This window comes from Gymnoscopelus braueri (assembly GCF_963280865.1).
Source record: "Gymnoscopelus braueri genome assembly, chromosome: 13".
NCBI lineage: Eukaryota > Metazoa > Chordata > Actinopteri > Myctophiformes > Myctophidae > Gymnoscopelus > Gymnoscopelus braueri.
This window is the reverse complement of record NC_137615.1, coordinates 4,104,617-4,122,104: the sequence shown is the minus strand read 5'-3', so window position 1 is coordinate 4,122,104 and position 17,488 is coordinate 4,104,617. Positions and strand designations below refer to the sequence as shown.

Genomic DNA, 17,488 nt, shown 5'->3' with positions numbered 1-17,488 from the left:
ATCCTTGATATCAGATGCTGTCACTCTAGAGAAATTGAGTTACCATATTAATGAAAGAGCACACCTGTTCTCTAGAATCTGGGAGAAACCACTACAGTCTCCTTTCAATAACTCTGACGACTAAAATTGATGACTGACGTACGATACTAACTATATGCAATCTTATGTAAATCCGCTGAATGGTGTTGATGCCCCAAAATATGTGAATATGCAAATTATGTATCTAAGGACCTGAGCTATATGTGTGTGTATGTGTTTCATGTTTTGTAAATAAAAAATATATTAAAATAAATAAATAATAATAAAGCATTATAACATGATTATAATGTCTTACAACTATGATAATTAACATGGATTGCATACAAAGTGTCATTAACAATGGTTTATAATGTTTATGATTGCATTATGAGCACTTAAGAGTGCTTATAACTCTAATTATACAGTGTTGTATTCATATCACAATGCATTTATACTTGACTTAAGTCATTATAGAATGCTTTATAATTTATGATTATTATTATAAAGCATTATAACTATGTATGAGTCATACAGTGTTATAAGCAGATTATAATGCATTATAAGTATGTTTATAATGCATTAAAAACATGGTATGTATACTGTAGCAAGTGTTACCGCATTGGGTGCTGTGGAATTAGTCAGTTGAACTTGATTAAATGAAGTAAAAGTTGTAATTGTGCCACAGACAGATTTTAAAGGCTACAGCTTACAGCATTTATCTCATGAGTAAGGAATATGGAATATCACCTGGCTAAAAAAAAGTGTCCTCTCAGTAATTGATCCTAAACTCACCTGTCATGGCAGGTAGGTCAGAAGATAGTCCCAGGTCTGTGTAAAGTTCATAGTCTCTGATCTTCAAGTGAGAAATCATTTTGAAACATGTTTTTTCTCCTTTCTTCAGCACTATGTCAATGAGCACACATGCCCTTTGTGATGGGGTTGTGCAAGTCTTCAATATCCTACATTTGTCTTTTTTAGTCCAGATTCCATCCTCCAATAGGTCGACAATGAGATCTATGAGAACTGTTGCTGATACATTCTGTGTGAATTCAATCCGGACCTGTGGAAGGCTAAGCTGCTGACCTGTGAAAGATACCAAAGAAAGGATAAAAAAAAAATGAACTGCTGTAATGTAACTTTATAAATGTATGTTTTAAATAATTGTATTTTTTTACCCCAATAACTTTAAAATTAAGAAAATGTATATCCATTGTAACCAAGGGCGCCGATACTGTGGGTGCCTCGGGGCTAAAGCACCCAGGAGAAATGACGAGCACCCATAACAAACTCATCACAAAAAAAGAAGAAAAAAAAACCTCTGACATCTACACTTCATGGAGTACATTTTTGGTACCAAATTAACCGAATTAACCGCATTAAAGTTCCCCAAAAAAAAAAGAAGTAACAAACCCGGGAAATAACCGCACATTTTCACGCACGCGCACACTGTCCGCAATGCGCACCCAGTATCGCGGACATAAATCGGCATCCCTGATTATAACCCATCGTCTGATCGTGTGTGTAGACACACAGGATCCATGGACCGACCCCCAGAGGGAAAAAAAATCCCGCGAGGTAACTTTCAGAGAAATTAAATGGTTTTCTTTATTTTGACTAAAGTTTAAAGCTCACACATTTAGTGGACGTTTCAGTCAATGGGAATAACACTGTTAGTGGCAGAGCGGTAGAGAGAACTCACTAACAGCTATACTATCATGGTTCCATGTGTACGCTCTCAGAGTTAAAGGGTTAGTTCAGATTTTTTTAGTATTTTCTGTAGGAAATACTTACCATTAATGTAGTGGTTGCAAAGGTATTAATTGATTGCCCGAGTCCCGTGGTCAGAGTTCTGGTCCGGTTCTGATGAATATGAAGTAGTTCCGGTAGATTAGTAGATTTGGTGGGGGCCGCTCATTAAAAATAAATCAATAAAAAAAAACTAGCGTCATTTGTATTGTTGACCTATTTCTACCATATAGTGCAGGTTTCGTTCAACTTCGACCCCTCTGTCACAAGGTAGGCTACTATTTTTTGTCTCATATATTTTGTGGGTGAGTAGGCTGCCGCAGCGCAGTGATTCTGGACACAAACAATAGTAGCCTACCTTGTGACAGAGGGGTCGAAGTTGAACGAAACCTACACTATATGGTAGAAATAGGTCAACAATATAAATGACGCTAGTTTTTAAAATTGATTTATTTTTAATGAGCGGCCCCCACCAAATCTACTAATCTACCGGAACTACTTCATATTCATCAGAACCGGACCAGAACTCTGACCACGGGACTCGGGCAATCAATTAATACCTTTGCAACCACTACATTAATGGTAAGTATTTCCTACAGAAAATACTCAAAAAATCTGAACTAACCCTTTAACTCTGAGAGCGTACACATGGAACCAAATGGACCCGTTAGCCATGGATCACACGACGCTCGTCCGTCACGAGCGCCAGGCATGCAATGCTCATTTGGTATGTTCTTGCACTCTATTTCAATGACGTGACCCGCACGTCGCTTAACACCTACAATGCAAGTCACACAATGGACAATTGATATGCATCTAGGCTTATTCCTATGTTAATTCGCTAGGTGTGAGTCGGGAGCCTTTGAAAACTTTGTTGAGGTGCGAGTTTAAAGTAGTTTTAAATCTATGCGTGTGCCTGCCTATGCTCCTGGTCAAATAGGTTCCGGCACGGGTGCAAGGCCGTCCAGTGATTGCACCCCTGACGAGCGCCATGGATGAACTTCATCCTGGTGTTTGCACTTTCTCCATTTACACATACATAAACGTTCAGATTTAAAATATAAAGTGCTTAGCCCATGGCCACGGATGTATCAATTATGTACATCAGAAGTACCCGTATCTTCCGTATTGTTCAATAAAAAAGCATTTTAATCCGATCGGTGACCATTTCCTTCGAATGTTCGATTATGCTTTCAACCACGCGACCCTATCGGTTGGTGTATTGCACTCCTCTGATGCATTATAACTGGCAACGCAGGCTAAGTCAGTCATGTGCGAGAGATCTACAAGCTATGGGGCAGACACGGTATGGGGCAGACACCCTATCTTAGGGGAGAGTCAGTGAGAGCTGGACAACTAACCAATAGACTAGTTACTGTCCACCACAGATAATGTGGTGGACAGTAATTTATTCAAAATCATTCAAGATTTAAAAAATATATATATATACAAATATTTAAATATAAAAAAAAAACATAAAAAAAAAAAAAAAAACTGACGACTTTCAGTTTCAATTCTTATTTCTTTCTTTATTTTTTTAGTCTGGATTTGGCTCCATTAATGATCTGCAAACAAACATGTTTTTCAATTTATGTTATAGAAGTTTTTTTCTAATTGAAATTAATATTTAAATTCACCTAAACAACAACAACACCTATTCTAAGTCTCTTATGATATATTTTTTTTGGCATTGTTGACATTATAAAAGGCCTTTAAAAACCCTATGATATTGTAGCGCTGCCACATATGTGTGAAATAGGATTTAGTTTTTATAATGGCATTTAAAAGATAATGCTTATGAATTAAAATAGTCCTAAAAGAACGCCATCCTTTAAGGGAAAGATCTTTTGCATTGTTTAAGTTCAGATTTTGTTATTATTTGGGGGGTTCAAATGTTAAAGCTGCTATAAGCGTTTTTTGGTGATTTTTGGGCAAAATTTTAATGACACTTTTTTTTTTTTTTTTTTTTTTTTTTTATCAGTCAATAATGGGTTAAATATGCTCCGAAAATATCTAGTGTGTGTGAAATGTGCAGCGGCCGCCAGGGGCCTCTAAACAAGTAGCCAATGCTGTCACAGATATACTGCTCAAGCCCACCTCTCTACCCATGACACTGCGGAATATAGGCACCACCGAAGAAGAACAAGAAATCTGCACTGCGCATGCTCCTGGACTTTGAAAAGTTGCTGCGGACATTCATAAAGACATACATATAAAAGACATACATACAAATAAATACATACATATAAAGACATACATATAAAGACACACATACAAAGACATACATAAGAGAGAGATAGAAACCGAGAGACACACACATAGAGAGAGAGAGGTAGAGACTGAGAGAGACGGAGAGAGACGGAGAGACACCAGACTTTTCGAGTTTTGCACTTCTGCCGGAGAATGTCGGATTCTGAGGTAAGCTAGCCTATCATACTATCAAACTTATTGTAAACTATGTGTAATACATACACATACGTTTTTACTCACAGCTTTATAGCAAGTATTTGTATTTGTATTACTGTAAGACGTTATATTGGGCTCATCAGTTTGCTGGCTGATAATGTATGTTAGCTAAACCCAAGACTTATTTTTTTGTTGTTGTTGTTGTGTACAGTATAATTCCTCCAGACTCGACGACGACTACAGTGACACAGATTATGTCCCACCACCAGAAGCTGGTAAAAAGAAAACAAAAAAAAGCCAGAAGGCAGCGAAGACCACCACTGCAGCCACTGCAGGTCCTGGTCGCGGTCGCGGTCGTGGGCGAGGGAGAGGGAGAGGGAGAGGGAGAGGCCGGCTCGCTGGAGAGGAACGTTTGGACCCCGAAGACGTGGAGAGGATAGAGCTGCTGCGACAGCAAGCCATCGCGGATCAAACGGTAACTAATAGTATTAGGCATAGAACAAATTATGTATATGTAGAAAGATCGATGGATCGATAGGCTATGATATAGATATGAGATCGATAGAGTACATTTCGTTGTACAGTTGTGTTCAATGATACATTCCATCCATTGTGCACACACACACACACACACACACACACACACACACACACACACACACACACACACACACACACACACACACACACACACACACACAATATATACTGTCTGTATAGATAGAGTCCAGTTCAGACATGAGCATATCGTATGCAAATGTTAGTCTGCAGGCCAGACACAGCCTAAGTACCCACCATTCACTATAGTAGAAGTAGATTATTACACAGTGTTTTAAAATATGTTTTATGTTTTACTCAAGCTAAACAAGCCAATATATGTAGATAGAATTATCTTTTCTTAGGTGAATTGTGCATGAAAGGGCTGTTCATGTACAATTGTGTTGTTGAAACACAATTGTTGAATTATTGCTATTTACAAGACAACTAATACTATTGCACTTAGGCTCTTTCAATCAGTTTTCCCATTTGTGGGCATGTCATTATAGGAGAACATGTTCAGATATTTTATTATTTTATATTTTATTACAAATAGCTAAAATAACCGATCCCCAAGCTGTGAGCTTGTAGATCGTCTATCTTTGCTACATGACACCATGACATGATAAGTATAAATCCAGGTTATGTGATTTGGAAATGCTTCAGTACCAAATAATAAAAAGTCTGAAAATAAAGACAATTGAATGTGTAAGAACCCTGTCCCTGACCACGGCGCGGCAGTGGCTTGGGGGTTGAGTAGCCGGTAAAAGTGGCATGGTAGACCCGCAAGGTTCCCAGCTTGATCCCGGGCTCCCCCAGAGTTAGTGTCGAAGTGTCCTTGAGCAACACACTGAACCCCTAATTGCTCCCGATCTGCTGGTTGGTGCATTGCATGGTTTCCTGCCATCGGTATATGAATGTGTGTGTGTGAATGTAATGCACAATCTATGTAAAGCGCTTTGGAATACAATTGCTATATAAATGCACCATTTACCATTTATTTATTTCCATGTGTTTCCTTGGTCTAACATAATGTTTATACTTTGATGAACACATGTTACTTCAGTGAGAAATGAATTGTAATTTGTCTCTCTATAAATATTATTGTCTTTGTCTATTGTCAGGCACGAATTGACAGTATGACTCTGGAAGAATGCCGGCTGATGCTACACAGGGCTCTTGCACGAGAGCCCAGTATGCTCTTTGACCTGCCAGACAACCCCAATACCAGCGCTCCACAGGATCCTCCAGCTCAACAGCCACCCAGTTGGTGTGTGTGTCAGCGGTGCAGAGAGATGCCAACAGTGCTGGAGAAGAAGTGCTGTATGCAACAGCCTGGCGCATGCATCTCTCTGCTGCCACAGTTTGACATGTATGTCATGCAGGAGGGTCATCTCAGGTTTGTAATATTGTTTTTCTATGCATTGTTGATTTCTAGGTACAGTTTTGCGACTTTGTTTGTAACTAATTGCGACCCTGTAGAATCGATTTGCCAGAGTGTCCCTCCATCCGTCAGTCCGTCCGTCACGCTGCAATGCGCCACACACACACACACACACACACACACACACACACACACACACACACACACACACACACACACACGTCTGACTGTCGCTTCCCAGCCTTTGGTAGTGTTACTGGTTTTATTGTTGTTCCATTTCAATGTGATGTCTTGTTTTATTATTGCTTATTTATTGTACAGCACTTTGTAACATTTGTTTTGACCCCTTACCCTCAGACTGGCCCGGAGGATCTGGAATGATGTCCAGGCTGCCGTCGACCTTCCTGACGCAGGAGAGGACAACCGGCAGTTTCGATACGCGGCCTACAGGCAGTTCATTGTGTGGCGCTACGGGACTCTGGGCGCTGACAACCGCATCGTGATTCCCAGCTGTGTTGTTTGGAAGATACGGACAGCCTGGCCGGACCCTCATGGGCATTATGTTGGTTTTATTCCCCGCAGGATTTAGTTTTTTTTTTTTACACGCTTCACACTCAGGTTCTAGGAGGTTCTCATTTGTGTGAAACCCAGTGGTACTAGGGGTCCTGGTACTCAAAGACCACTACTGTTCAGAGAAGTGGGTTTACATTTTTTCTGGTGTTTATGACTTCCAACTTGATGTGCAGACATGGGAGCTTAAGACACTTCAAAGGAATCAAACCTGTGACCTTTTGGTTAGAGACGCTCTCTGAACCACTAGACCACTAAGACTGCTGCCTGGTTCTATGGCTGAACTGTCCACTGTCTGGATGTCCACTCCCTACATGTATATAGATGCTACTGCACTCTACTGAATTTCCGCCATGGGATTAACAAAGCCCCCCATTCTGTACTGTAGTCTGGCCTGTTTATATACAGAAAGACAGATTTATTTTATTTGCTGAAAATTTGTTTTACAAAAGCTGCCTTGCCTTTCATACAACCAATCAAAGCACACTGAACTGACCAGTAACCAGTGTTTCTACTGTTGGTTGCTGAGAGCTGGCCAGTACAACCACAGAGTAATACTGTTGTACTTGTAGCTGGCCAGTACAACCACAGACTATTACTGTGAGTGATTGGTGATTTCCTCGCTCAAGGGAAGGTAGGGGAATAGGTCAGGGTTCTTCTGAGAGCCAGTGTTCTTTGATGGGTAAATATTGCCATATGTGTTACCAATTTGGTAGTTGCAGTATAATTTTGTGTATTTGTTGCAGAACGTTGTATTATTTTTCAGTGTTTGGAGGTTTGTCTCTCCTGATGCACAAGCATTTTTGATTGTAGTTTACCTGTATTTGTTTACCTGGTTGTAGGTTTACAGTACCTGCTCCCCTCTCTTCATGTTTTTTTTTTTGTGAATTAAAAAGTTGTGAAGTAATCTAGTCTGCTTAATTTGACACCCTACAACCCATACTAGAATCAGAATCAACTTTATTGTCACATCACAGGTTTACCGGTGTAAAGAAGTGGGTGAAATTATCATCTAGTTATATGAATACTGGTCTCCCCCATAAAAGAGACGTGTAGCCAATGGGACCTCCTGGATAAAAAAATACTGAAGGTGCTGTAAGTGATTTAATTTGTTAGCATAAGTGTTAAATAGCTCTTATACTTTTGATAGTAATCATTGCTAGAGGGTTTGTTCAGTGACGGGTCTTCAAAGTTCATTTCTCCTTCCCATCTTGGTCCTATCTGAGAATCACTGATTTCCACTTCTCCCTTGATTTAACTTTTACTCAGTGGAGCAGAAGAGGGTTCTCTTGTTTAAAAGACCTTTACAGCAATGACAGGTTTTGATAACTTATGTGAGAGAGATATGATATTTATTTTCAAATGTGTCACTATTAGTATGAAACAAAAAGGCTGATCGACTGATTGAATACTTTATTAGGTTTGCACAAAAGAAAGAGCACTATGGCTTGTTTCCATTGGGGTCCTGTGTATTCAATTCATCAAAACATTTAATGACAAACAATACTATGCAAAAACATATAAGCAAGTAGTATCAAGAAGAAAAAGATGTACAGTAAACAGTTTGGGGGGATTACAGGGGCTGGTCAACGAAGCTACTGCATTAGTAAAGCATTTCCTTCCTTCCCTTCTCTACCTACTGAGGCAATATGGGATTTTGTTCAAAAGGGGACTGATATCACTTTTATACTCTAAAGTTGTCACTGGAACATCAAAACCTCTCCCAGATGAATTCCAAATGGGAAGATGAGTTGATGATGGAATTAAGTTTTCAAATGGAATTTGGTTCTCAAGCTTTATACACCTAGTACCACTTCAGAAAAGTCCTGTTTCTCCAAGAACCACCATTATAACTGATACAGGTGCATAAACCTAACCCATCCTATTCAGCTATGCACACTGGAGGCCAATTTATTCTTTGAATTCCATATACTTTTTTAGTTTGTTGCATTCATAAGTCAATACTTATCTTGTTATGCTCATTTCAGCACAGCTGGAGCGGAGAGCCCATTTCAACCAATTGCTTGATCAGAATAACTATACCTGTAGTATACAGTAGTATCAATATTTCACTCCACTTATGTAAAAATATGTATACATCTGTTCTCACCACTAGACTACAGTTTATTTTTTATAATGAACACCTCACTGTTCAATATTTATCTATTGACTTTGTAGAAAACATTCAGAGCATATTTGCCAGCAATAGCCTATATATGGAGATCCCCATAGATGGAGACAATATACCTGCAAAGTCGTCATAGAGACCTAAACGTGCCATATGTACGGAGTCTGACATCAGCGAACCCTTCCCAGAAACTCCATGTATAGACATAACCATCACGTCCAGGACTCACGTCATGGTCCCATATTTGGGCATAACTAACATAGGCAGCTCCATATATAGAGACGTCTGACACTATCTGACATCACCATAGTGATGTCAGGACCGCATTCCAGCATTATAAGAGGGGCTCAACACACCTCGGTAGTTCAGTTCCAGCAGCTACTCTGAGAGAGATTAATCACTACAGGACGAGAAGCATCAAAGAGAATCCAGTTGGTTAGCACAGCCTAAAGCATATTCTCGAAGTGGCCTTGGATCTCCTTGGATCAGAGCAAGACTCAACTGCTACTGATGAGCAGGTTGGTGCTTATCATGGTCCTCTGCCAAAGCGCTATATCAGCGCCCGAGTCCCGTAGCGCCACACAATGAACTGCCTGTTGTCCTCTCCTGCGTCAGGAAGGTCGACGGCAGCCTGGACGTCATTCCAGATCCTCTGGGCCAGTCTGAGGGTAAGGGGTCAAAACAAATGTTACAAAGTGCTGTGCAATAAATAAGCAATAATAAAAGATGGCATCACATTCGCCCGGCACCCAAACTAGTAAAAACAGCGACCGCCACGTTTAGAGCTTGTAGATCGGCTATTTTCACTACTTCCTAAACGTTTGTTTTCTAATTCATAGAATGTCTCTGATTTCTTCTTGAAATGAAACAAATGAAATGAAAATGTTATTAAAATTAAAAACCAAATGGTAGGGGACCCATAAAAATGTGTCACTGTGAAATGTGTCAGTGGGTTTGGGAAACAGTGGCGTAGATGATGCCTAATTTAAATTTGCCAGGGTTGGAGGTACCTGGATTTGTCCCCGCTGCCCTGGAGGGATAGGGATGACCCAGGCTGGGGCTGGAGCTGTCGCGGTGGGGCGGTGCACACTGGAAAGAGGAGGAAGATGAGGACGAAGAGGTGGAGGCAGTGGTGGTAGCACAGCAACCCATCTGCGGGGGAGCTCATGGTGGAGTGAGAGGCCTTGATGGGACAGGGTGTGGGAGCCCACCGGGGATGGGCCAGTGGTGCCCCATGGTCCTGCCTGGCGCTACTACTTTGGAAGTCCATGGCCTGATAAAGTAAAATAATAATTAGAATTAAAATGAAATCTGCTTGTTCACAGCCAGGTTTATGCCTGGACAATGAATTTGACCCACAGAGTAGTCATTCAGGCATAAGAAATTAATAATCAAATGCACTATCTCCTCTCCATTATTATCAATTGAAAATCACTTCCCATGCGTGTTATTATCAAATGCATAGAGTTTACGAGGTGTACCTAGACCGCGGCTGACTTGGGACTCCAACATCTCCTGTGTGGATGGGGGTGGAACACCACAGAGAACGCCATGCTGGCGTGGATCATTTGGCCTTCTTGTAGTGCTCCGGGGCATCCCTCTGTTGGCCAACAGTCTGCTCTGAAGGATAGCCGACTGTAGCTCTTTGATGTAACTGTAGTCCTTCAGCACCTTCATAGGATACAAGCTCCACTTTCTGGACTTTTTGTTGTGAAGCTTCCTATATCTGACACACAAAAAAGTCGATAAACATTCTTCAGAATAAACACACAGTAAACAGCAACCTGTTACCCTAGTGTAGTGGTTCTCAAACTTTTTTGACTGTAAATAACTTTGATCCAGCCCTGAATTACATTGGGATTTTAGAATCTCATGTCATATCATGTGAGCTTGTAGATCGGCTATTTTTTGTGAAGAGAGTTTAGGTAGGTGGAAAAACAACTGAAGTACAGTGCAACTCAAGTCTATTTTACTATGAATATAGGGTCAAAGTGGTATTGATGAATACTAAATATTATGCAAGTATTCTGTAGCACCCACTTTGAGAAACCCTGCCCTAGTGAATTAATGCTTTAACTTACTCTGGTGATCCATCAGCCTTGAGCTTGTATGGCCTGTGGACGTGGTGGTTGTAGTCCAGAGCGGCCAGCAGGTTTCGGGCCTCGTACACCGGAGGGGAGAAACAGAAGCGCTTGGCACAGTACATCAGTATGTGATTGTGGAAGGACTCCAAATCAGACGTAGACCTGAGAGTCCAGCGGAAACAACACATTCCATGTTCTTACATTACTCAAGATAAAGCAGTGCACCATTTCAGAATGACTGTCAAATATGTATTGCATAACAGAGATTGCAAGTTGAATACAAGTCTATGTTGACGTTTTACCTGAATGTCAGGTACTTGTGAACATCCTTCAGAAACCGTTTGTTCAGGATAATTTCTCTGAGTCTGTCATGGGCCACGGTATTCTGAGAGATCTTCTCCTTCTCACTTTCCACATAGTCTGGGATATGGTGACAGGCTCCCAAGTACCACTGGTGTTTGCCGGCGACATGGTGCAGTAGTCCCCTCCACATGTCCTGGAAAACAGCAAGGCATCATTACTTACGTTATACATGTAAAAGCACAGATGAAGGTTACTAGTTACTGCTACTGTCTTCTCAGAAACGCATGAAAACAGAACAGTATGCACCTAAAATAAGATATAATAAGAATAAAATATAGAGTAACACAATAGATGTACTCACATAGAACTCATCAAACGTTGACGCAGTCTTGCAGCAATACCAGAAGTGGTTACAGATGTCCTTCTGCCACTGGAGGAGAATGGAGCATCCCTTCTCCTGACCTGCCTGCACAGTGCACACATAGCAACATAAACAAAAGAAAAATCAGTATTCCTAGACGACGGGGAAAAATATATTTATCTCTTATTCTCTCGATAGATACACACAGAAACAATATAAAACTAGAAAAAGTGCTCCTCGGAGCACAGGTCTCCGCCAGGTCAGGTACGTTATTCTGGCCTCCTGGTGGCGCTATAATAGGCCAATGTGAAAAGGGTGCCATTTCTTCTTAGGCCTTTCACGGCAATCGGACACTGCATTCATGATTTGATGCATTTTGTGCCAAAAATGTGATTTGCTAAATTAGACCTGCTGGTGGCGCTATAACAGGCCAATGTGAAAAGGGTGGCATTTCTTCATGGGCCTAGTGGGAATGCGTGTGTGAAATTGGACAGAAATCGCAAGCTGCGTTCATGATTTGAGGCATTTTGTTCAAAACGGACCAATACTGCAAACTTTGGAAGCCAACCTTAGCCAATCAGGATGGAATATGGAAAATTGGACAGATCCATGTTGATCACATGACTATAGAGATACTGTGTACCGATTTGCGTGATGTTTGGATAAAATATGTAGGAGTAATATCCAAAAATGAGTTTTGCACAAATCGGCCTCCTGGTGGCGCTATAACAGGCCCATGTAAAAAAATTGGGGAAGAGGTTCTGAATTGGCATCCAGGGAGTGTGTGTGCACAGTTTCGGAGCGACAGGGCCAACGGTGCCGGAGATTAGCTGTTCACAGACGGACGGACAGGGGGTAAAACATACTCTCTCGCCATGCCTTTTAGCCTGGCGGAGACAATAAACTTACTGCGTGTATTTTCTTGCCCAGATTTTTGGACCCATGCCAGATGTCCAATGTGTGGAGGACGCCACGGTCCTTGTACAGCCCCTTGTCTGGGTCTGCATGTATGGAAGACAAAAAACAGGCCCATGTAAAACACGTCATAACAAATAAAAGATCATTCTCCTATCATTACTGTAGTCAGGGTAGTACAGTACATAGATAGCTGTGCCAATCTCTCAAACGTGATAAACCCCAAAACGATCACTTACTGAAGAGGGCAGAGATCTGTGAGTGAGCATCTGTGCACACTTCCACGAGATTCATCTCTGGTTGGATCATTTCGAAGGTCCGGACGAATCCTTCCTTCTCCATGATCACAGAGTTCCTCTTGGTCTCCCTCTTGTCCACAACGACCACAGAGATGATCTCTTTGCCATCATTCTCCATGGCCGTGTAGGTACAGTACTGAGCACAGAATCCTGGGCTGTCCATCCGACCATCTCCTTTGAATAGTAATTTGAACATATATTTAGACTTTCAATTCTGCAGCACTCAGGACCAATACATTTGGTTGTGCGTGTGCGTGTGCGTGTGCGTGTGCGTGTGCGCGTGTGTGTGTGTGTGTGTGTGTGTGTGTGTGTGTGTGTGTGTGTGTCTCTCACCCAGGGCTACAACACTGTCTTTTGAACGCAGTCTGTCAACAATCTCCTCTCTCTTCAGGCTCCAGAAGTCTTTGATTGTGTTAACACAATATTGGTCCTGGACTTTGAAGAAAGTGGAGCTGTTGACCATCTGCATGTTCATATATTTGAACAACAGCGCCACCTTTGTGTAATTGTTGCCCGAGAGGAGGATATTGGACGACAGGAGGAAGTCACCAGCCTGCATCCCATACTTCAGTGTAGGCTGAGAACACCATCTCCACACAGTATGACCAAAAGCACATGTCTGAGAAGTAGACATGGAATATAAAGAACAATAGTTGTCATTGACATTTGTGACTTGCCCAGATTTGCTGTGCCTAAGACATAAAAAGCCTTTTAACTATTATATTTTGAAATACATACCCACTCAATGATGGCAGCAGTGCCTCTGGATTTCACATGGACTCCAAATGGTCCAGGTGCCCCACACTCTTTCGATGTCTCAGGGTCCTTTGCTGTGCAAGTGGGAACAGGTAGCTGAAGACATTTTGCCAGATGTTCGAGACATCCATGGTAGGCTATGGATGCTGGATGGCGAATGATGTCTTCTGCACTTGAGACGCGAATCTTTTCTGGGAGTGGAGATTCCTCCTCCAGGAACTGAGTCTCTTCCTCCGTCTCTTCATCGGCCTCTTCCTGTACATCATGCACTGTCTCCTCCATGGTGATGGTGTCGAACTGCATGATGTTGACGTTCGACTGTAGAGCACCGCCAGTCCTTTAGGAATGAAATCAGCCATGAAAAAACAAACAATATAACAATTACAATTACGTCACAGTTATGGGATAGCATACGAACTTACCGAACATACAAAGGGGCCAAATAGTCTTCATCGTCACTGTCATCTGGCTCAGTGGACACGTCCTCGTCGTCCTCCTCGTCGTCCTCCTCCTCCTCGTCGTCCTCCTCAGATGATCCAGACTCTGGCTCACTCTCTCCAGGCTCTGTCTCCAGCACACACCAAGACTCATCATCTTCCTCCTCCTCCCACTCAATGCTATGGAAGGAGTTCAGAAAGTATTATTCAGACTACAGAATACTCAGAGAATGAACAATTTGACAAGCTACAAATGAAGACAAAATGGAAATGGTATTGCATAGCAGCTTACGTTGCGTTTCTTATGTCGTTGAACTCCTCCACGTCGATGGCACCAACGCTACAGTCCAATGACTTCCTACAATAAGAAAGTACAAATTACTACAGAACTAATGTTGATGCTAGCAATATAAAATGCATTTGATAAATATGTCAGAGTTTGTCAATTCAATGAATCATCAACGGTTTTATTTGTCAATAGGTTCAGTGAACATTTTCTACAATTTATTCCACCATTGGTTGTGCATAACAATAAAGACATATCAATATAAAATAATAATCTACAGTGAGGAGTGAACAAATATAAGTCTTAGACAGACAGGTAATAAGTTGTCAATTAGCAGCAGTTCCAAATGAAAAAGATTTGCTTATACATGTATTGCTTATACATGCAGTATACCCTTAGCCTCACATTACAAAGTCTGTTCCTACGATTGTCCATCATAATAATGTTTGCCCTGCTCAATGGCTCTACCTTGCGGCCGAGGTCACAGGTGTGTCCATGCTGCTACAGCCCAGGTTGAGGTTCTGAACGCCTTCCTCTGGCAGAAAGTCATCAACTCTGTAATGAAGGCAAAATGCTTTTAGAAAACAATCTGAAGCCATTGCTATAGGAGGAAACTGTGTTCTCTTGTAGATTGTATTATTGTGGGCTCGCTGCTAAGCGAGCACACTATAGGTATTCTCACAATGTATTATAGTAGCTTAGGAGGAAAATGTACATCTAATCTAAATCTACATTCCTTCCTGTCTCAAGTTTTGTGTAGTGATGTCACCAGTGAGAAGACATGTCGTCATCAGGTGCCAACATTGGGGGAGATAGCTAGCTTGCTATACATTGTGAGAAGAACTACTGTATAGTATAGTAGTGTATAGCTTAGCAGCGAGCCCACTATCTCCTGATGGTGGGCTGTGAGCCCACAGTGTTTCTTCAGGAACAATATTTTCTAGTTATTATTATTGTCTATTGTAGATCGGCTGTTTACTATCCTACTGTATATGTAAAACCTAAAGCATACTGCTGTTACTACAGTACATAGAAATAAATGTCAAAGGACTGGGTGTGAGAAGTGAAATGCTTAGTGGATAAGTGGTTTGAGAGTTAGAATTACCACTCTTATTTATCATACCTCACATTACATTATCATACATTATAGTGACATGAAACGTTTTTCCAAGGCAATGGTAAGCTAGTGAAGCCAGTTACTGACTATATAAGTAAGACAGGCCAACATGGCTTGCATCTGGCATCCACCATAATGCATTCATAACACTTCTATTTCAGTAGGCAATGTATCAAAGAAAATAACAGCAGTAGTAATTCATGCATGTTCACTCACCGGTCAGACAATGAGCCACCATATATGCTGGACATAGGGGGAGGGGGGGCGGGAGGTTTACGGAGCCTCTTTCTGGGCGTCGATGTTGTTGACGAATCCTCGTCATTCATGTAACTAAAAGAACACAGATATATTGTAACGTTATTCGTGGGCCATAGCATTCATTCCCCCCCGTGTAATACGTGTATACAAGAGAAGCCAAGTGGCTAAGCATAACAAGAGAAGCTAACTTTAGCGTTCAACTTATTTAGTGTACATGGTGGACTATACTTCCTCCCCCTAAAAAGTAGGTTACGTGCAAAGTCACACATTCTAGGCATATGCACCACAAGACTAGCATTGGCATTCTAATGTATATTACACGGTGGACTACACTTCAAATAAACTAGGTAGGCTACTGCTGACTTCCAAGTCAAGACACTACTACACAATGTACACAAGCATCACGTGACGCTTGTTTAGCATAGTAAGCATACTGATATGTGAACAGAGCCAGCAGTGAGGCTGTCCTGACCAGGGCATATAAACCTTTTTAAATACATTAGGTCGCACAGCTCTAGCCACGATGCAATGGCCTTTTTATATATTTTACGAACAGTACACGGCCTTATTCAGTGTATGTTGTTTACGTTGCGTCGTGGCAACAACATGCTGTGTGTGTGCAGCAGTCTGTTGGACTAACTAATAAACTAAAACAATACAGAGATAGATAAATGAAATACCTGTCGAGAAGCAACACAGCAACTTCTGCATCTGTTCTCAGCCCTTTCGAGTCCCGAAGTTCCCGCCAACGAATAAACACATCTCCCAGATATATTCGTGTTTGGTCACGAGCTCTGTTGATGTCCTTCTTAGAAGTCTTCTTTTCCTCCTCCGTCCTTCTTTTTTTCACATACTTTGCAGTATATGCAGTAGTGGGCAACGGTTTTATTGCACGTTTCGGAAAGTTATCTGCCATTTCTTTACTAGTAAGGTTCAACTTCTGCGTAAAGAAAAAAGTAGACCACAGCACACTGAGCAGTAAAAAAGTTGTGAGGCACGCATTGAACGCCCCCAGTGTTGCCAGATCTGCTTATTATAAGCTACCTTGGGCTTATTTTTCTGTAAAGTTGCTTCTAAATAACGGTAGTGTTTGTGAGCTTGTAGATCGGTTATTCTCAAATAGCCGACTTACATAGGTTAGAAGTGGTCATGTGGCTTATAACCACTTCTTTTGGGCTTGTTTTCATACACCTGGTTACTTAGTCCTATCGCAATATCTGGCAACGAGCAGCTTCCGTTTCTTCTTCTTTGATTCAAAACAAGTGGTTTTAGCAAGCTCATTGGTGCAAGAACCTCCCGCCCCCGGAGCTAAAATGATTGACAGACCAGTGTAACCTATCGGAAGAGAGGATACGCCTGTCTTCCTGATTGGTAGGTTTTTGCACGGCGCGGATATTCTAGACCAATAGCAAGGATTTGGGGAAAACTTTGAAGGCCCCTGGTGGCCGCTGCACATTTCACACACACTAGATATTTTCGGAGCATATTTAAGCCATTGCTGACTGTCTAAAAAAGAAAAAAAAAATACAAAAAAAAGTCATTAAAATTTTGACCAAAAATCACCAAAAAACGCTTATAGCAGCTTTAATGCTTTCATTTTGATGTATTGTGATTGATTGATTGACGGGTCTGTCCATGACTGACGTACCATATAATGTGCGGAAGTTGCCGGGCCCTCGGGTGGGGGGGGGAAACGACAGAGACAAACTGGAAAATAGCGAAGGCCACATTAACTGTCAATACTCACCGTTTAAAGGGAAGGGAAGAGCCGCGGGACATTCTTCTGACTGGTGAGACCGTTTATATTTTATTTATATCCAGCGTGGTCTGCGTGGATATATGTTTGTTTTCTCCGTGGAGATCTGAACATTTCACTTGGATTA

General features: G+C 41.5%; 3 protein-coding genes across 3 annotated transcripts in view; 2 read left to right on the top strand and 1 right to left on the bottom strand.

The window, feature by feature from the left end:
- Positions 1–17,488, top strand: part of LOC308097871 (histone H3.2-like) — a gene marked incomplete at its 3' end in the record, with an annotated part of 294,931 nt that overhangs the window by 123,314 nt on the left and 154,129 nt on the right. The window lies entirely within an intron of this gene.
- On the top strand, positions 3,945–7,562 carry LOC308098950 (P2X purinoceptor 7-like). Its single transcript, XM_080447422.1, has 4 exons — positions 3,945–4,182; positions 4,382–4,645; positions 5,832–6,106; positions 6,449–7,562. Exons 1-4 carry the CDS (start codon positions 4,168–4,170, stop codon positions 6,678–6,680), a joined length of 786 nt encoding a protein of 261 aa, XP_080303548.1. The 5' UTR covers positions 3,945–4,167; the 3' UTR covers positions 6,681–7,562.
- Positions 8,058–16,502, bottom strand: LOC308099169 (uncharacterized protein). The gene is made up of 15 exons (XM_080447790.1): positions 16,286–16,502; positions 15,564–15,677; positions 14,699–14,785; positions 14,237–14,302; positions 13,930–14,124; positions 13,490–13,844; positions 13,085–13,370; positions 12,692–12,925; positions 12,447–12,538; positions 11,538–11,642; positions 11,176–11,369; positions 10,871–11,035; positions 10,271–10,515; positions 9,800–10,062; positions 8,058–9,451 (listed from the first exon to the last, which is right to left on the bottom strand). The coding sequence occupies exons 2-14, from the start codon at positions 15,671–15,673 to the stop codon at positions 10,043–10,045; spliced, it is 2,154 nt and encodes a 717-aa protein (XP_080303916.1). The 5' UTR covers positions 15,674–15,677; positions 16,286–16,502; the 3' UTR covers positions 8,058–9,451; positions 9,800–10,042.

Coding starts and splice junctions, on each gene's coding strand:
- LOC308098950 (XM_080447422.1), top strand. Junction 4,646..5,831: donor AAGCCATCGCGGATCAAACG/GTAACTAATAGT, acceptor GTCTATTGTCAG/GCACGAATTGACAGTATGAC. Junction 6,107..6,448: donor ATGCAGGAGGGTCATCTCAG/GTTTGTAATATT, acceptor CCTTACCCTCAG/ACTGGCCCGGAGGATCTGGA.
- LOC308099169 (XM_080447790.1), bottom strand. CDS start 15,673: ATGAATGACGAGGATTCGTCAACAACATCGACGCCCAGAAAGAGGCTC. Junction 14,125..14,236: donor AACGACATAAGAAACGCAAC/GTAAGCTGCTAT, acceptor CTCCTTCCATAG/CATTGAGTGGGAGGAGGAGG. Junction 10,063..10,270: donor CCAAGTCAGCCGCGGTCTAG/GTACACCTCGTA, acceptor TTACTTTATCAG/GCCATGGACTTCCAAAGTAG.